Source organism: Pteropus vampyrus, unplaced genomic scaffold (genome assembly GCF_000151845.1).
Source record: "Pteropus vampyrus isolate Shadow unplaced genomic scaffold, Pvam_2.0 Scaffold5, whole genome shotgun sequence".
Lineage (NCBI taxonomy): Eukaryota > Metazoa > Chordata > Mammalia > Chiroptera > Pteropodidae > Pteropus > Pteropus vampyrus.
Window position 1 is genome coordinate 16,196,158 of NW_011888786.1, and position 21,686 is coordinate 16,217,843.

Here is a 21,686-nt window from a genome sequence, read left to right on the forward strand (position 1 = left end):
AACAGGAAGAGAAACACAATGGAGGACACATTTATAGGTACTGATAAAATAAAACTGAGACTTGGTAGGCTTTAAGGAAAGAGGAAGGGTCAAGAAGGTCTCTCAGATTTCAGGCTTGAATGTGGAGTAGACAATATTGCTTCTGACCAACATTTGGAATATAGAAGAATGTGTAGTTTTATGATATGAGTTTGACAGCAATGGGAGCTCCATTTTTAACATGTTATTTTTGAGGTATCTTGGGCAAATCCATGTGAGGATTCTAGTAGGTGGATATAAGAGTGTGGTTTCCAAAAGAATGAGAATCATCTGCTTAAAAATGAGTGCTGAATTTAAATAATAAATATCATCATTCAGGAACAACAGAGAGCTAAGGCTGTAACCCAAGGGAACACACGTATTTTAGAAATAGGCAGAGGAAAAGTAACCTGAAAAAGGATGACCACAGTAGTAAGAGCACATCTAGGGGAAATGGTGTACTGGGAGTTGACGGAGGCTGGGAAGTCATACAGAGACAGATTGGTCAAAAGTGTTGAAAACTGCAGGGAAAGCAATAGAGAGGAACTGACCACACAGAAATTTAGAGGTAAAACACACTGGTAAATGTGGTAAAAAATATTTTTACTGGAATAAAGAGAAAAACAGTCTTATTATAGGAGGCTGAAGAAAAACTAGCAAGTTAAAGAAATGAAGAAAACCTGTGCAGACTACTACTCTTGAAAACCTGTGCAGACTACTACTCTTGAAAACCTGTGCAGACTACCACTCTTGAAAGTAGCTGTCTATGAAAGAAAAAAGGGACAGAGAACAATACATCGAAGGGAATGGTAAGTCTTCAGAAAGCTGGTGTTGTTATAACAGGACAGACTTAGGCAAGTTTATATGCTGAAACAAAAGAAACTAGAGTTTGGTAAAGAGTGAATAAGTGACTGGGTGAGGCTCTACGAAAGGAGAGAAAGGGAGCATAAGCACAAAGAATGGCCTTGGACAATGCAAAGGCCACCTCTGCCAGTGAAACTAGAGGAGAAACGACGAGAAAAATACAAAGTACAGGGAGATGAACTGATGCTTTCTGTCGTTGCAACTGATGTTGGCAATCAGCTCATGAGGAAGTCTAGCCTAGTGTGGTAAGAAACGTGGCAGCGTGGAGCTTTAGGAGAGTATTAAGGGTTTGACGCCACTGTCCTTGTCTTTGCTGTAGCTGAAGTAGGTGTGCCTCCTCTGTATTCTCTCAACGAAACTTGTACTCTACTCTTGCCCTTAAGAACCTCTATTATAATTACTATTTATATATTTGTGCAGAAAATGCCATGTCTTACACACCTTTTTAATTCCCATGACCAGCATGGTACCTGGAAGATCTGAAAAGATGAAGTAAAGTTTGGGTTGTGGCTAACTTTCTCCAAGACCTCTATGATCATGTACCTAAGCTAGGGTCCACTGCCTCCACTCACTCGGACAACTGTCTGAGCTCCCGAATACAAGGAACGAGCTATCAGAGTCTGTAAAGTGTAAAGTCACAAGAAAACCAGCCATTGTACTGGCTACGCTCATAAACTTCAATACACCTAAAAATGATTCTATATAAAAATTCTCATTATAAGAGATATCAGATCTGTTCAGAGCTTGGAACAACCTTGATGTGAAAAATAGGTCTTACAAAATATGACTGTGGAAAAGAGGACAAATCATACAAAGAGCAGGTGTGTTCAGGGCGCATTCTGAAACACATTCACTGAAAATGTAAAAATCTCAACAGTGTCTTTTAAAAATCCATACATGGACCAGTAGGCACAAAAAATGATTACATGCTTAAAAATCAATTTCTATATCTAAGTCATGCATAAGAGAAGTTTAGAATTGCATTTTGAAAATTGATTTAAATGTAATAAGCCTTCTCTGTTTTTATTTTTCACAACCATTAGCTGGGACACATTATATATGACGATAAAGAACATTCGGTGCCAATCTGTCACCCAACAGTGATGAGCATAACTTATCGCTAATTACCTGCACACTTCTTACAGATGACAACACAGAGATTGATGGATGCCCAGTCAGGATCTGGGGCTTTACAATCTGCACAGCTCCTATTGGACTCATTGAACCAAATCTTCTCAGCTACTTCATAATCAGAGAGAGTTTCTGCTATCGATTGCTGCACAGCTTCAATCCACTCTTGTTTCTCCTTTTCAGACTCGGCTGTAAAGCTGAAACAATTAACGTTTCTGCATTATCGATCTCCCTTGTAAAGGCCAATTAAGCAGTATGTTCAGTTTGCATATTCATTTCACTCACAAATTAAATAGCAGCTGAAAAATATGCCTTCTTGGTAGTTGGATAATCTTTTCTGTTAAAATTATCTAATTTCAGAAATCCATTTTTTTTCCTTTAACCTTCCACATTGCTTATGACTTTGTTTACATATCTTGAACCAAAATTAACATACATATATTTCTGACCAGGATATAAAAATTGCCTTGTTAGGTCAAAAGCATAAATGAGAGGCTTTTGACCTAACAAGGCAATTTTTATATCCTGGTCATGTAACAATCAATAGGAGACTAGCAGAGTTTTGGGACTACCAGATTATTCAGCCAAGAAGGAACGCCACAATAGTTAAACCAAATTATCAAAAACATCCACCAAGAAATTCTAATTTTTTCAGTATTAAAAATAGATATTTTTAATTAGAAGAATGTACAGATGGCTTTAAGAAACTGAGAAATGAAAAGTTTTAAGTCATTACTATTCTTACAGAATTCGAACTAATTTTTAGCCATGTTTTGATGTACTCTAATTCTCAGCATTTACTGGGTGCCTGAGTGAAGGGGTAAAATACCAAGTATCAGTTCACTCCTTCAAGAAATGTTTACTGAGCATCTACAATGTGCCAGGGAATGTGCTATGATGCTCCATACTCAGTCAATGGCCCACAGAGTAATGCTCCATAATAAAATCTTCTGTTCTGAAGATGAAAATGCTTTGAAATATAATGAAAATAACAGATGACTAAAATATTCAAAACAATCTGTAAGAAAATTGAGTGGCCCACATGAGTTATATTTTTTGAAGTACTTTATGGTTCCATCATTACTATAATATTTACAAATTTCTTAGTGGTTTCTGTTTCTACACACAGATTGGTCACAGCCAATATGGTACAAGAAAACAAATACTTGGTCTTTGTCCCAGGTTCCAGGTATACAGCTCCCAAAAGCCTTGGAACCCCCTGAATGAAAAAAAGTGTCTTTTGTATGCTAATGAGATAATTTGTGGCTGGGGGCGTAGACAGATTCAGGATGTGAGTTAGTCATCAGAAAAGATCAAGGTGTGATTACAGGGTTGGAATATTCAGGCAGCCCTACCCTTGACCTCTAGGAAGGGAAGATGGCCAGGTAATTGAGTTAATAATGGCCAAGAGTTTACTCGATCATGCCCATGGAATGAAAACTCAAAAAAAAAAAAAAAGGTCCCTTGAGGTGCTGGGAGGGCGGTGGTACACCCAGAGAGGCCGTGGAGGCTCTGTACCACTAACCCCTGTGCCTTGCCTTATGCAGCTCTCCCATCTGGCCATTCCTGAGTTGCATTCTTTAAAATAAACTGGCAATAATAATTAAAATGTTTCCCTGCATTCTGTGAGCCATTCCAGCAAATTATCGAACCTGGGAGAGAGGAGGTCATGGGAACCCTGATTTACAGCCAAGGTGGACCGAAGTATGGGTAACCTGGGAACCTGAGACTTGTAGCTGGTGTCTGAAGTGAGGGCAGTCTTGTGGAACTAAGCCCTTAAACTTGTGGGGTCTGACGCTCACTCTAGTAGTTGGTGGCAGAATAGGACTGAATTGTAGGACACCCAGTTGTTGTCTAAAGAGTTAAATAATTGGTTGGTATGAGTAAAAACCTCACTTATTTAGTGTCAGAACTGTTGTAAAAGCTCAGCCAATGTCTATATTTTCACTTGAGGCTTGAATTTGCCTGTGTGAAAATAAAGCTTGTTATTATTTATGTGATCAATTCTTTCTTAAAATTTGAGCCAGTGGACATATTCTGACAGATAAATTGAGTACCAGACTTGGTAGTATTTTTTAAATTGCTAAGTAATTATTAGTCCTTCAAAGGCCTCTGACAATTGCCTCTGACCTGCATACTACACTGTGGTATGTTATTTGTGATGAATTAATGTGGTTGATCTCAAGAGATACTGATGCCTTTTCTGTATACTAAAGCTATGGAGTCATTATAGATTATTTACACATATTTAGGACATATTTTCTGTTTCATTGTCATAATAAAGCAATTACTAGAATACCATAATACAAGATATATAACAAAATCCTAAAATATTTGATCAATAAGTGCTTGGAGATCCATTAAATTCAACATCATTTTGAGCTGTAGTTCTTTTTAGTAAATCATTATGGAGCAATTATAATTAGGGAATGATCTTAAAAGAGGGCCTGTATTTGATTAGGCCAAAAGGTAAATAAAATACAGTTTAAAGACAACATAGTATTCCCTTTTTATTTTATTCCTCCAAAATGTGAAGCAAGTTTCATATATTTGTTGATAAAAAAATTAACATACCAAGACTTCTAAGAAAATATGTAATAAGAAACAATTCAAATCTCATCAAATTAGTATCTTTCCAGGTTGCATGATTATTCAAGTCACTTTTACAAGGTACTTATATATGCTGGCTGATAAACAGTATGAAGAAGTAGAACATAATTTTATTAAGCATCCTATAAGAAATAAAATCACCACTAGCAATACAAAACTGGCTGCCCCAAACTTTCCTGTAGTAGTACAAACACAAAAAGATGAAATACAACTTACCTAAAACTCCTATAGGGAGTGATTATTTCAAAAGATTGTTTCACAGTTTTGTCCACTTGCTTTACATTTGCTACATTCATAGGAATTATGGTAATACCAAATCCACCCTTAAAATCCTAGATTGAAGAAAAATATAAAAAAAGATAAGAAAAATATAGATTTTGCAAATACATTTATATTCTCTAAAACCCAATAAATCCTACTAAATTTTTCTACTCATATGTATATGGAATTAAACAATTCATTTGAAAAATGCATGGAAAGTAGTTTTCTTATTTTAGGTAGTCACTTTCAAGATACGGTACAGTGCCATTCTTAGCTCGACAGTTGGGCTCTTAAAAAAGTATGGGTTTCTTTCACGTGAAACATAAGTTGACTAGGACACAGATTTTCGCTTTTTAAATTGAGCATTTTCTCACCTTTATCCATTCGGTAAAGGAAACCAACATTTACCATGTGCCCAGCAGTTTTCTCAGTGGGGGAGCCAAATGACACAGTGAGCTTGCTACAATCACTATTTATATAAAATGAAGGGGAAATCAAGGCTCAAGAAGATAAAGTTACATGGAAAAGGTACATGGTGGAAATGGACTGAAACACAAGCCATCTATCTGCTGGCTCTTTGTTTTACTATACACTGTTACTCTGCTCTGTCACATTATTTTTCTCATTTACCCTTGAACAAAGGCATTAGTTATTTTATAGTCTTATCTCAGTTCCAATATTTTATTACTTTCCTCTTCCTTCAATTAGATTCTTAAAAAGCCCCTCTAATGCTATTTTGATATGAAACCTGCCATTTGTTCAATATCTACAACCACTATGTTTGGCTTGTCTCGCCAAAATTAGATATTGTTTAAAAAAGCTACAGAGTCTGTATTTTAAATGCATTAAAGATGACAATATATTGTCTAGTCATAAGGGTTTGAAAATTTGATTTATCAAATAAATAATTTCATTGTGTTAAAAATGTAACTTGTACCTCAAAAACTGAATTATCTATGTGAACAGATGCAGATTAAATGTGCTCTGAATTTCTAAATTATGACTGGGAAAAGTAGCCATATTAAAGACAGATTGTAAAAACTACTGGTTCATTTTCCATAAGGACACTTTCAGCAGAGACCGTGAAAATAACAATTCACAGGCCTTCTTCTATCTCTCCCACTATACAGCCTAAAAGAAAAAGTACCATTTCTCCATTTCCCTTGCAGCTAGGAGGGGCGTATGTCATAGTTTTGGTCAATAAAATATAAATAATTCCTGGCTTGGGGTGAAAGAGTAGAGGGAAAAGCTTTGGGGGTAAAAAAAAAGCTTTCACCCCTTGCCCTCATCTTCCTGGTAAATAACACCTAGATGCACAGAAGCTATTTTAGAATGTTAGAATAAATCCTTGAGATAAAAAGCCTGAGGACAAATTCTTGTACTCCAAGGATGCTGGAGCGAGTTAAAAAATACAAAGAACCTTGTTCCCTCATGGCATCAGCTCTCCACTGCCTACACCAAGAGATTTGTTAAAACAAATAAATCCCCATCTATTGAAGCTATCCTTTCAGGTTTTTGCCATTTGATACTAATGCATTCCTGACATAAAATAAATGAAATAAAATAATGTTAAAACAGATCTTCCACCACTTATAAAGATATCCAGTTTCCATCACAAATTGCAGAAAAGCCTCTCTTCCTTTTTTTTTAATGTACAAGTTTTTAGTTAGAATGAGAAAATGATTTTTATAAAACAAATCATCAATTAAATATTTTTTTTCTGATGAAACAAATGGCTTATTTTTTGAGGAGAAACAAGCCAGAAATTGAGAGTTGATAATATAAAAGACGTAGAGACATTGCTAAGTGTTGTAAAATAATGAGAAAAATCTGAAACATTTCTACTTTGTATAATAAGCCCACATAAAGCAGGGGTAGCAAGGTAAGATATTTTTAAAAACAACTTTCTGGTGGCCCAGCTTGATATAGGGATGACTCTAGTCAGACCACATGTCCTTCAAACAATTCTTAGTAATGAAGCTTATAACCAGAACCAGATATCAGACCACTGCTGGGTCTATTCTCTGATGGTAACCTGGCCTGCAGGTACTGTGTATTACTCAGACCATCAGACTAGCAGATGGTAAGACTGACAAGCTTTTATGGAAACGGATGAACCTTATGAAGACTCCAGCCTGAATAGATGGCCCGTCATTTCTACAAGCAAGTGATGAAATGTCTACACATAACACTGCAATTTCTGTTAAAAACAAAATAAGTGAGGGTCGGCTTAAGGCCCCAAATTTCTCCCAAGCAAGGCAAAAATGATTTTTTAGCCTGGAAATAAAATTGTAACCCATTTATCAGCTGCTTGCCATGACCATATGGTTTTGAATAATTAGAGTATCCACTGAACTCACCAGCACAAATGGACTATAAAATGTACCACAGAGGAAGAAAATAAATGTCAGTGCTCTCGAGAATGATTAAATATGAAACAACTGCATTTCTTATTAAAAATATTTCTAGTGACATTAAGCTTTCTTTTCAGTCTTTAGAACACATTTGAAATATATCTCATTCCTTGATGCGCATCAGAGTTACCTGAGTCGATCTCTCCCTCCCACCCTGAAATTCTGATTCCATGAATCTGAAAGCAGAGCCTAAGACTTTTCAGTTAAAAAACAAAGCAAAACGACAACCCCGTGATTCTCATATGTAGCCAATACTGAGAAACACTGAATTAGATAACACAACCAGTTGTAGAATCTAGGCACTATGAGTCTGCAATATTTAAATACCAGGATATAAACAATTCTCTGCCTTCTGTGGAGGAAAAAAAAAAAAAAAGGCATGCAATCAGATGCTACAACAATCATTTGAAATCATTAGGACTATTGTTTAAAAACAGGCTGGCCAGAACTCAGTACACTCTGGATTTTGTCAAGATCCTATCTGTCCTGAGTGCCAACCCCCAAGTTAGTGTCTAGAAGCTTTCAAAGAATCAGTCTTCATTAAGGATATATGATGCACTCCATAATCTCCATAATTGGTTTCGTATCTATTTGTGTAGTGCCCTGAAGCTGACAAACAGCTGTGAACCCTCATTCGATTTTCTGAATAATTCTGTAAAGAAGGCAGAGCAGATATACCCATTTTTTAAATGGGAGAATTTGTCCTGGCAAAACAGTGTTTTTCAAGTACTTAGCAGATGCCAGAAAGTGCGCTAAGTCCTGGGGTCCACACCAAAGCATAAGACAGGGCAACCCCCCGCCTCCGTGTCGCTTGGGGAAGCTTCAGTCTGAGGAGGAGATGATGGAGAATTGTAATGAATGCAAGGGAAAAGAAAAATGCATGTCGGGTAAGCACCGAATCTAGCCCAGAAAGAGAGCTGTGTTCATATGAGGCTTTCCAAAGGCAGTGACACTTGACCGGACAAATGACAAAACCCGGACCCCAGCTTGATCAGGTACACCTCTGCTGCTTCAGTTCACTCATTTGCAAAATGGAGATAACAGCAGTACCTATCACATCACTGTGGGGAGGATTAAATTGATACATGAGAAGTGCTTAGAAGAATGAATGCCTGGCACGCAGTCATAGTCCTACTTAGCAAGTGTTATTATTTCCTACCTCTTTAAATTTGAAGACAATTGAATGTACTGCCTATTAAAAAGGCAATTACAAGAAAATACATGTTTCAAAATAACTAGCAAGCATATATAAATTTTAAAAATGAGATGTAATGTGAATGTTAAACTTTCAAAAAAAATTAAAATAAATTACCCTTTAACTACAATCTGATTGTCAGCACTAGTCTCATTTAAAAAAAAACAAAAACAAAAACAAAAACAAAAACAAAAAAACTGGCACAAGTCAGGAACAAGACAAACTTTCAAACTTTAAAATGTTATAAACTGGATTAAAAAAAATGTAGCAAAAACAACATGGGCAGATTATTATTATAGAAAACATAAAACTAAAAAATAGTTTCTGTACTAAAGAGTAGTTTACATGTAATTTGCTGTTATAGATTGTAAGGTCTGAGAAGGCATGAATCCCACCGCTAGGTCTCCTTCAACAAAGGCCATGCTTGGCAGAGCAGATCCGGACAATGACAGTAATGACCAAGTGGCATGGGGAGTCAGATCTCAAGGATAATCCTGGCTGAGCCCTTCACTAGCTGTGTGACTACTGACAAGTTATTTGGTTATCTAGACCTCAATTTCCTCATGCATGAAAAAACTGTTTTATCTACCTTATGGAGCACTGTTATAAAAAATTGAATGAAGAAATATAAAATTGAGGGTCCAATACATCCAGGCAACCCTTTCATTTGAGAGTTATAAAACCAGAATTTGTCTTCAATAATGATTCCATATTAAACATTAGAATTAACAGGAAGAATTTACCAAGATACTGAAATGGGTCATTTGTACGAATTTGTAGCAACAGAATCTGGTTGAAACTACATTTTAAATCTATGCAGTGAAATGAGCAAAATAAAAGTTTGATTCCCAAAAGAAGAAATTAAAGAGGGTTTGTTAACCCCCAAATTGCTGAAATCTCAAATCTATTTTGGGAAATACTGGATGCCAGATTTCCATGCCAGGAATTTAAGAACTCGGTGCTTAAACATTTGTTGAAAGCAGATGTGGCATTGTATGACATTGGCACCAGATTTCCTGGGAAACACCAGATGCAGAGTTTGGCCAGATACAGAACCCAAAGAATTTGAGGCCACCACCTACACCCTGCTGCTTCTTTCTGCACCACACAACCCAAAGCCCTATGAGGTCTATTTAAATTCTATTAGAGTTTCATTTTCATGCCAGACACCAGAGAACGCTATGTTAGGGCCGTGAGGGGGAATGAGTCTCTTGTTATATCCTGATTTGAGAATGTTTAATCAAGTAAATTTACATAGTTAAAACCTCAATGCCACAATTATCCTTAAATAGATAGATACACAAACCTACCAACCAAGACATCTGGCTGTAATGAATCCACTAATATTAACATGATATTCAAAAGAACTCATTAGAAAAAGATGGGAGACTGGCTGTCAGGGTAATACAACGAATGGAAACCAAAGCCAAGTATCTTACAGTTATCAATTTATCTCACATCTATTTGCAGAAATTCTGTTCAACTAGCAATACCTTGTGCGTGTGTGCATGTGTGTGTGTATGTCTGTGTGTAACACTACCTATATCTCAGTGTATGTTCCTATTTTAACTCATTTAAAAATTTAAAAATACTGGCTTATATACTACCTCCACATTATTTCAAGATTAATTTATACAATATTTTTTCCAGAATACAGATAATCTATAAGCTTTGAACTGATAAACAATTTAATTATATAAATAAAATTTGTACACAACAAAAATTAACTAAAACATGAAAAATAAGCAATAGCTCAGAAAAGCAGTTGCAGATAATATGACCTGAAGATTAATATTTTTATTATATGAAGAGCTTGAAAAATTGTCAGGAAAGACAATAGAATCCCAATAAATAAATGGAGAAAGAAAATAAGATAACTCATAGAGAAAAAAATTTAAAAAGATAAATGTTTTTAAAAAGATAAACTCTCTAGTCAAGAAAACAGATGTAATTTACCATTAATTCAACAAGTTCATTCTATGAAATGTTTACTAAGTGTCAACTACTTGTCTGGAATTCCTGAGGACACAGCAGTGAATAAAGTAAATATTTATAACATTAATTTGGGGACATAAAACTTTTAACACTTTTAAGGTTAAAATGAAACTGGTAACTATTCACATAGTTAACAGCATTTTAAATGTAAATAATTATTTTTAAAAAGGTCATAAATATTCTTGCCAAGGAAATAATCAAAAAGGAAGGAAAGGCTATAGACAAAGGGCTACCAGAAACCTCTTGATTTATCACTATGCACTACCTCCAATGGACAGTAAGATCCTAAAGAGCAGGGATCTTTCGGGGTAGCACTGTATCCCTAGTGCCTAGAGCAGTGCCCAGAAATGAGAAGGTGCCCAATAACAACTATAAAATGAATGAATACAGAAACACAGTGAACTGCAATGTAACCTATACAAACAATACACAACTCATTTTACACAAAGGTGAAGTAATGGAGAAAAACCATCATGATTATAATACATTGCAGGCACATAAAACATAAGCAGAGACAAGAAATAGAACAAAATTTGCAAAAATTAAACATTTGGGGGGTAGGATTGTGAGATGGTGCTAAATATTTAAAGGGATGACACTTAATTTCTGTGATAATAGCAGCACAGTGTTTTACAACTGAGTAATTAGGTAAATAATTCTATAATATGGAAAACAGAATAGAGATACCTCAAAAAATTGAAAACAGAACTACTGTAAAACCCAATAATTCTACCTCTGGGTATTTAGCTGAAGAAAACAAAAACAATAACTCAAAAAGATTTATGTACCCCTATGCTTATTGTAGCATTGTTTACAATAGCTAAGATATGGAAGCAACCTAGATGTCCATCAACAGATGAATGGATCAAGAAGAAGTGTTACATATATACAACAGAATATTACTTGGCCATAAAAAATAAAATAAAATCTTGCCATTTACAACAACACGGATGGACCTAGAGAGTATTATGTTAAATAAGTCAAACAAAGACAAATACTATATAATTTCACTTATATGTGGAATCTAAAACCAAACAAAACAAATGAACAAAAACAAAACAAAAGCAAACTCACAGGTACAGAGAACAAAAGGATGGTTGTGAGGAAGGGAATTATGAGGTACGAAACTTCCAGTTATAAAATAAGTCAAAGGGATATAATGTACAGCATAGGATATATAGTCAATAATATCAAAATAAGTATGGTGACAGATGGTTACTAGACTTATGGTGATCACATCATAAAATATATAAATGTTGAATCACTATGTTGTACACCTGAAACTAATAATTACTGTGTGTCCACTCAATAAAAGAATTTTAGTGTCAGTTTCTACTGTGCCATCTTCCTAACAAATGTTTTTACTTCTATCTACATGGTTCTTTCCTACTTTTTTACAGCCTATTGGGGTGTGGGGGAAACTAACATTCCCTAAGGCATTTCTCCTACTCGGCCAAAAGTTACTTCACGTTTCACTTTCTACAATCTGCTAATAAATGAAAGAGAAAGAGATGAACATGAATCTTGGAACTCAGAAACTGAAAAAACAAAAAGTCCATGTTGATTCCGTAGAGTTTATAGCTATCGATGAGAATATGTAGACTGACATCTCCCCTTTGCTATCATTATGCCACTTTTGAAAGGAAAAAACTTCAAAAATAAGGCAATAATTATGATAGTCTTTTAAAAGTTATTTTAACTTAGAAAATTTAAGTTCTTGATTCAATAGAAGGGACAGACCCAGGATAAGTGAAAGAATCACTGAAATATATTTGTAGGGATGCCTGACATGGAATCTTAGGGACACCTATTGGAAGTAGAGAAAAACTTCGAGGAAAGATTAGCAACACTCTATAAAACTAGAGTAAATTTCCAGACATACACACAGTAAAGGACCTTTTGGGAAATAACAGTTTCAAATTGTTTTTCAAACACTTTCCTTTATGCTGACTTTGCAAATGCAGTTTTAATGTCTCTAACAGAACATATTCTGGTAATAATAGTCTTTAAGAAAAGGAATACGACAGGATTTGCAAAGTGAAAAATTAAATTTTTATATAAAAATTGATGAGATTTTAGCATAAAACAAATTTAAAAACCCAGCAGCTATAAGTTTAGAACCATACATGATTTATTAGTAAGTTCTTCAAAATTTAAAAATGTATTACCACTAATATTTTCTTAACTTTCCACTTAAGTTTGCACATTTCAAAATGTATAATCAAGAAAAAGATTTCCTTTCAAATGAAACTTAGTCACAAAAAGAGGTACAGCAACTCCAAATTAATGTTTGATGAACTAAAGCAGCACTCAATGTTGTTGAAGGATATTTTTACTTATTTTCCAACTCCAGAAACATCTTGTTCATTTTATCTGGATGCTTATCATTTTTAAAGAAGAAAAAAATCTTAGAGCAGTGTTTTACTGTGCGGTTTTTGGATAACCTGTCACTGAATCACCTGGTATGCTTTATACTAACGCAGATTCAAGCACCCCATCCCCTCGATTCTAAGTCAATGGTCTAATGAGCCCAGATATCTGGAATTTTAATGTACGACTTAAATAATAGCCTTAGAGACAGTAATCCATCTCTCTTCTTCACATGATGCCTCTTAAACCTCAGGATATTAACTTAATTACCTGAGCGAACTAATGGCAGAGGAAGAATAAAAACCCAGAACTACTACCATAGAGTCCAATCTCTGTTCTAAATGTGTTTCCAAGCTTCCTTTATAATAACTCTTCAACATATGCTGCAATAGCTACTCTTCCACCTCTATCCATTGTCTATTTACTCTCTCTGGAATAACCCTCCAGAGTAATGTAGTAAAACTATGTACAAATAGAGGCATGAAAACTGAAAATAGTTCTTATGTTAGAGAGGTGCAGGTCAATTTTATTTTTTATTCTTCTCATACTATAAGTTATGTGGGCAATAAATTCACTGTTTTAAAACTTAATGAATGAAAATAATTAAGCTCTGATGCATGGAACTAAATTATAGCCTACACAAATTAAGAAAAAGAGGTTCAAATCTAACACCTCTTTTATATTTTTATGAGATTTTTTCCATCATCCTTAAAAAAAAAAAAACAAAAAAAACACAAGCTTACTTCATGTGTTGTGAGTACAAAACTTTTAGAAATTGCACCAAACTATTTTATCTTTCAGTGCTTTTCCTAAAACACTAGCTTAAAAGCCCTGTGCATTCAGGAAAAAGACTCCTTATTTAGCACATCACCCAAGTTCTTCACACGATTTGCTCAACCATGTGAGAAAACCAATGGACAACTTTCCTCTAGAAGAAAAGGCATACAACATGATGTAAATCTGGAACAGTATGTCAGGCCTAAACACAGAGGGCCTTCCTTAATTTATCCGTCCAGTCTTAGCCAACTAGGTCTTTAATACTTGACTCAAGACTAAGTCCCTTAAGACCTGGCTCCATGTGATTAATATAATGCAATTTTTTAAAAAAGGAACACATATACGAACAATAGTATGCACTTTTTAAGGCTATATATATGTGTATATATATACATATATGTGTGTACACACACACACACTCACGTACATACACACACTCATGTTAATGCATTGAAAAGGACTTAGAATATACATATAGCAAAAATAGGTTTATTTAAAGGATGAGGAGAGGCCCTCATCCTTACAGTATTAATGCTGTAATTTCAAAACGAATATATTCTTCATTTGTGTACACGGAAGTGTTTCTAATTCCCAGACTTCTTTAGATGCCCATTATTTGCTCTTCTCTGTAACTCCTGCACAAGCTCACCATCCACCATAAACACTGTTTCTGTCTGACTTTTCCTTCTGGAAGATAAGACTTTGTCCTCCAGTAAGTGCATCGTTTTTAGAGTGCCTGACATGGTATAATGTTTACTAAATGCACATTCTAAACCTTCTAGGCAACTAAATTATTCAAGGAAAGAATCTTAGTCTGTTTCTAAAGAGTCATAGGCCAGAAATTTTTTTTCTAACATACACTTTAAAACAATAGTTTGATATAGTCGCTAAGAAGCAAGACTTAGAGTTATAATTCTAGTTTTAAATTAAACTCTGCATAATGAACTATAATCCTTAATCCTTGCTTTCCTCATCTATAAAACATAGATGAGAATATCTTCCTCCTACATTTGTGGAGAAGTTTAAAGGGAATGTTTATAAATTAATTAGCAACAAATGATACTCAACAAATGGTAGTCATTATTATCCTTTTTATGTTCAATTACTAATATTAATGCAAAAAATTCATATAACTTCCTGATAATCACAAAGTATTAATAAAACCTTAAAAACATTCTACTTTATTTCTAGAGAATAACAAACTCAGACACTCTAACATAAGCAATTAAACTAATAATTTGAAGCCCACCAGATCTGTGCAAGTAAAAGATGAATACCTCAACTAATTTGTGGTATTCATTTGGCAGAGTAACTTCCATACTGACACATGCCAATTATGCATTTTAACCTCCATTCCAATAAGAAAAGTTTTAATCATCATACTTCACAAACTAAAGATGTTCATATTGCATTCATACACATTCTTAGGCTATGCGTCACTTTTCTTGAGGAATATGCTAACTATCTGGGTTATTTATATGCCAACGATGCTCAATGATGCCTTCCACAGTTAACTGGTTAAGAAATCTTATCCAAAAAAAATTGTAATAAGTTCACACTGACGTTCAGAGTATCCCTTGGATAAAGATCTATAGTTAATATTTTTGAAACTACTGTTTGAGTTGACATCTATATTTTGTTATGAAAATAGTCAGCATTTATATTTCGTCTTATCATAACCCATTATAATGTATCATAAAATTAGTTCCTATTTGATCAGATATCCAAAGCACACCATTTAATTCCACAAATAATTACTAAGCATTTAATGTATTCTAGACTGAAAGATTAAGAATTAATTCCCCAAAAGGGATAAGGACAGCATTTTCTTACATATATTAAAAAGCAGATATGTTAAAGAGAAGTCTACAGAATCTGATGAATTTAACAGAATTTGTTAAAACTTTAACATTAGTCTCCTTGAAACATTTAAATTTTCTAAATAGTCCTGTGATATTAACTGAATTCAGTAAGTCAACAAGTTATTTTTATTTATATATATGTGATATGTGTTTATGTATGTGCATATGTACAGATGTGTATATATCAGTCGTTTTCCTCTAGTAAATTATTTCTTCTGCAAGCAACATATCCGTTCAGAAAAAAATGCTGTGAACTCCAGAAAATATGTGCTTACTCTATAATTGTCTATTACAAAACAAGACACTCAACAGGTACAGAACTGGGCATATTTCATCAACAGCTGTAATGGTTAAATGGTTCATAATTATTGTCTTGTGTAGTTTCATAATGTTACTGCAAAAATTATTTTCAATGATTCTCTTTCCTAAGTCCCTCAAATTTGATGTAGATTACTTGCTGCTGAGTGAACTGAGAAAATGTAACAAAACAACTCTTTCCTTTGTTATATTTAGTGGAGTACTCAAGGCAAAGCAAGACTCTAAGTAAAAACACTAAAAAAGCACAGTTGTTCATGTAATTAAGGAACAACAATTTGCAATTCTTGTAACATAGCTTACCTGTTCGTTTTTGCAAAGCCACACACTGTTTCCACTTAACACAGTAAAAATTTTGGCTTTATACCCTCTCAATTCAAGATATCCACATTTCTCAGGTGCGACAACTGCTTGAGACTGCGAGGAGAGGGACTGCGATTTCAGTGCATTCATTAGTATGCTGATCCAGTCATTTCGCTCCTCTGAAAATAAAGACATAAGAAAATATATACATCTATACTTATCCAAATTTTATAGACACAGAAACATGGACAAGGGATCTCTACACTCTGCTATGGATAATTTAAAGATTCTTTCTCACAACCACAATCTAAATGTTATTGCAAGTAGGGCCAATAGCCCATTTCTATAAGAGAAATAACACACACTACTCAGCTGTCCTATAATCAACAGCACTGGCTCCACTTTGGAGCTTATTAGAAATGCAAAACTCTTAGGCCCCACTCTAGACCTGATGAAGCAGAATCTTCATTTTAAGAAAAGCTCCAGGTGATCTGTATCCACGTTCATGTCTAAAAAGCACTCTTCTAGATTATTCACGAGACTGGATTTTCATTTAATAAAATAATAATGTGACTAAATAGTTAACAGATTGCACCTGGCGATTAAGCTACCCAAATGCCCAGAAAATCTTACCTACTCAAGAGCATGCTGACACAACGCTATATATATATATATATATATATATACACCTTACTGTTGAATAAGGTAGGAGAGACTTAAAAGTATAATGAAAATGGAAACAAAAGTACATATAGGGTTAAGACATTAAGAGGAGTAAAATTTACCTGCGTTTTTTAATATTTTTGACAGATGTTCACAAAGAAAATTAAATTATTCGAAATAAAATGTACCTTGGTTTCATGAATGGATCAGAGAAAGTAGAAGCTTCCATTTTATTAATAAAACTATCTCAGGTTCCCAGTGCCCTGGCATGAGTATCTAGGCAGACTGATACCAAATGCCAATGAATGTAACCTACATGGAAGAAGACTCAGGGACGTAGAAAATGTTTAATGTAAAAGGAGAAGAAATAGACAAACCTTGAGGCACAACTGTATCTATGAAGCTGGAAAATGCGTTAGCAAAAAAATAAAAATAAAAAATAGAGACGTAGACATCAAGGCAAAAGGAAAAAAACAAAAACAAAAAACGGACTGAATTTCAAGTAGGAAAAAATTTTCAAGAAGAGTGAAAAAAGGACCAAAGCCTGGGAAACTGGATAGCATCTCAGATCCTTCTAAGACAGGTCTGGCTAGAATAACTTCATTGTAAATTGAAATAAATCTCAACATTAGACTTGCTCACGTTCAAACATGACTCCAAAGTTATGAAAAATCTCTATTTCATAATATGAGTCTTAATTTTGAAATTATCTTCATTCCTGCTCACCTTCAAAAATACTAAAAATAGCTAGTGTCCTTAATGACCAAAGTACTTATTAAAAATTCACTCAACGATGCTTTATAGCAAGTTACATAATCCCCAAGTAATAGTGCCTGCTCCTGTATTTCAGGACAAAACATTTATTGAATTTCCCCAGCATCATTATAAACTAAAAGACATGAAAATATTCGAGTAACTAAGTAATGTCAGTAGGTAGCAGCTACTCTGTAATAAATGTAATTTATTACATTTTCAATAACAGCAATAGACCTTGCATCTAACTTGGTTACTACTTGTGATCATTAGTTTCACACGAGATATTCCCAAGTAAATAGTATATGTTTTCTGTTAATTTGTTTGTGTTAATCCACAAAAGTCACTGAGTTTCAAATGTAGGTTATAATTTTACGTACTGGGCCAAAGTGTTTGCGACTTCTAGATTACTATTAGCATTTATCTCAGTTTTCTCAGAAAATAATTTGAAACTAGAAATTGCATCTGTTGGACTTAAGCATATTGTGGCTGCAGCTCAACAAACAGTTCCCTTATAGCCTAGAAGAATTATCTAGCTCCTCATTTGTAACGGGCCTCATTTACTAATAGGAAGTAAAGAGTCATAAGGAAGATCAGGAATTAATAGTAACAGTTTATTCTTAATCACCCATGTCAATGGAGATAAACAATGATACGGATAATTCAAATACAATAAAATAAATTATAAGTGTCATTTTGTATTTGGCTGTGCAATGTGTGCATCCTTAGATGGGGAATAGGCTTTCATAAGTCGCAATATTCCAAAACAAATAATGATTTTTCTTTTGAGCAGTGTCTTGGACAAAGCTAGATGCTATGCCAGCTTTTGCTTGCTCTTCACACCAAGGTACTTTTATTCTTTCCAGTAACAAATATTTATTGAGTGTCTATCTTGGTCTTTGCACTGTGCAAAGCACCATTCCTTCTGAGAACATGCTCTGACCTAGATACGGCTTTGCTCAAAGTAGAGCACTCCAGGTGGCAGAAAGGGAAAAAAAAAGGGTGTAGGGGAAACATAATCTCCACTTTCTTCTAATTATGCTAGAATGTAAATAAAAGGCAATAGCAATGCCCTCCAAGCTCAAATTAGTTCTTAAGGTTTTCAGGATGTCAACTATGGTGTAAGAGTCAAAAAAGGAAATTTTAAAAAATCAAGAGGAGAGACTTAATACTCTCTGGACTACTGGGTTTAGCAGTAGGCATCAATATTAGTTACAAAGGCTTGATTATACAAGGTATTACTATGTGAGGGCTGTATAAAAGATTAATAACAGATTCTAACAAAGTTTAGATGGACCCTTACTTTTGATAGGATAATACAGTCTGACTAAAATAAAGACCCCTCGATGTAACCCACGATCAATTACAGAGGAGCACTGCACACCAGGGCTGTTCTTGAAATCAATAACCATTCATTCATACAATTATTTACAGAGTGCCTACTATGTTCCAAGCCCTATTCTGAATACCAGAACAGATCATGGCCTTACTCTCCTAGAGTTTATACTCTTGTGAAAGGAGGAAAGCAATAAAACAGAAAAATACATTACACAGTGAACAAGTGCAATGAGATAAATAAAACACAAGATGAGGGACACAGGAAGTGCTGTTTTATATATGGTAATATATAAAACCCGACAAAGAAGGCAGTTGTTAAGCAAAGGTCTAAAGGAAGTGGAAGTAACTGAGCAAGTCAGGAGGATGGCTAGAGGAAGAGCATTCCAGGATAAAAGCCAGCATGTATCAAGACCCCAAGGCAAGAGCAGGTTTGGAATGTTCATGGAACGAGCGACTCTGCAGTAAGAATGCAGCCAGGGAGAGCACAGAAGGAGACAGGACAGAAACCAGGGCCAGACCACGTAGGGACCTTTGGACATCGTACTTTACTCTAAGTGAGATGAAAAGACAACAGAGCATTTGAAGTGGACTGACATGATCTGACTTTCTTACTGAATGATCTCTCTGGCAGTTGTACTGGAAATATGACTGCAGTCAATCAAAGGAGGTTATTATAATAAGACGGGGCGGCTTGTACTAAAGTGGTAGTGGTAGCGGTGTTGAGAATTGATCTGAATCCAGACATATTTCCAAAGTCAAATTGGTAAAATTTGCTGGTGGACTGGATGTGAGGTGTGAGAGAGGAAAAGACTGAAGAATGACTCCACAGTTTGGGGCTTATTATATTAGAAGTCTATCAAAGCACACAATAGAAAATATTTAATTCCCGTCTCTCTCCGGATAATAAATTTCTGTGCCCTGCTTCTAAAAACATTGATGATTTCAAAACAGGTGAGTCTACTTGCCCAGAACAACTAAGGGGGATTTAAGATGTTTCTTGTCCCATGCGTCCTCTTAAAATATTTTTTTAAGAAAAAGAAAAGCTTTGCAGTATCACAGCTACCACTAGAGGGCTGCATGATGTTGTGCAGACACAGAGTTGAGAGAAACACACATCTGCCCATCGCCCAGGCATCCAGAACTGGCTACAAGAGACAGGAACACAGGACCTGCAGCTGAGAGTCAGTATTGAAAATGGCCCTGGAACAGGAAAGACCACTCAGAATTCTTAAGCCCTATGACAACTTCCTACTCAAAACATCACTTGCTTTTTGAAGTAACATGTCTGCATGTGTGATCACAGGTGCCAGGGAAATAAAGAATGAATGGAGAGATCATTAGCTGCTATGACCCTCTGACCAGTCCCAATGGTTCTGTTTGAGGACAAGATAAATCAGGCTAAATTTTCTGTCTATAGAGGAGTATTTTTTAAATGTTATTATTTTGACATAATTCACTTTGAACTAAGAGCATAACAATATATCACTAGGCAACCTGGGCGAATTGAGGCCTTTGAAATGTGTGGGGTAAAGATCCCAAATCGTATTCCCATTTTAGCAATGCCAGTGGGCAATGCTGCAGTTTAGAAATAGTGACACTGGTTTCAGGGGAGACAAAGGGGTAACTGCAGTATATAGGTCATTCAGAACCTTTTCACCAAAAATGAAGAATTCATCTCTGTTAGAATATGCAACTACCACTTTCTGTTCTAAATGTTAATCTTAATTCTTAATTAGATTGAAGCAGAATTTAAGTTGGCTTAAAGTTCACTAAGTCAAATATTTCATAAGCTACTAGTTGACGTCTCAGTTCCCACGCACACACAAAAATAATAATAATCAACCATTTGTATACAAAGGAGGGAAAAAAAACACTTAATAAAACATATTTAATATCTTGTTGAAAGTCCCATACTGAATATGTAGACAAATATATACCATTTACATGTATGTATGCATATCCACACACATATCCACACACATCTCTACGTACACATATCTTCAAAAATTGTTGTTGCTATGCAAAAATGACTTTCCATGAAAAAAACTTATTCAGTAATTCCATGTGGACAGAATCTTAGTATTTACTGAAGCAGTATTTCATATTTTCAAAAATTAAAGACTTAACACTTATCTAACAAATAATTTATACCAAAGTTAATGAAATTCTTATGCTAAGTTTCCATCACAAAGATAAACATGTGTGGGTTAATACCGTCTACTTAAATAAAATGTGTCTGTTTAACTTTTAACTACAGCAAGTAAATGTAGCTAAACAGATTTTCACACAAGTTGGAAGCTTTATTTAGTATGTCTATCTTAAAATGCAGGCTATGTGACATATGTGAAATTCACTTTGAGAGGCCAGAGAGAAGGCGATAAGCACCTCAAAGAAACAGGCGGTCACCTTTGGGGCAGTGGAAACCAAAGCATAAGGAAAGATCATCATGATAGCCAGTCGAGAGGAACAATGCCATGTGTTTTAAGAAACAGGCTAAGAGAAAAACTGATTTCAAATCCAAGTCCCATACTGAGTATCACGACTGTAGGCAACTTTCTGGATTTTAGGTAGTGCATCACAAAAAGTGGTTTCTCGCATAGACAATTCTATATAAAATGCTCTAGGATAGGGGTTGATAAACTTTTTTTCTGTAAAGGCCAGGTAGTAAATATCTTAGGCTTTCCTGGCCCATACAGTCTGTGCTGCAACTACTCAATACAGCCACTGAGGCAGAAAAGCAGCCACACGATAGTATGTACATGAACGAGAGTGGCTGTGATCTAAAAAGATTTTATTTACCAAAAAAAAAAAAAAAAA

The 21,686-nt window shown here is 34.9% G+C and overlaps 1 protein-coding gene across 1 annotated transcript in view; it reads right to left on the bottom strand.

Moving 5' to 3' along the window:
* Window positions 1-21,686, bottom strand: part of ARAP2 (ArfGAP with RhoGAP domain, ankyrin repeat and PH domain 2) — a 171,545-nt gene that overhangs the window by 105,494 nt on the left and 44,365 nt on the right. Inside the window, exons 9-11 of the mRNA XM_023534268.1 lie at window positions 16,116-16,294; window positions 4,840-4,955; window positions 2,011-2,210 (exon numbers count right to left, since the gene is read on the bottom strand). Coding sequence (XP_023390036.1) covers window positions 2,011-2,210; window positions 4,840-4,955; window positions 16,116-16,294 — 495 coding nt within the window. The remainder of the gene's footprint in view (window positions 1-2,010; window positions 2,211-4,839; window positions 4,956-16,115; window positions 16,295-21,686) is intronic.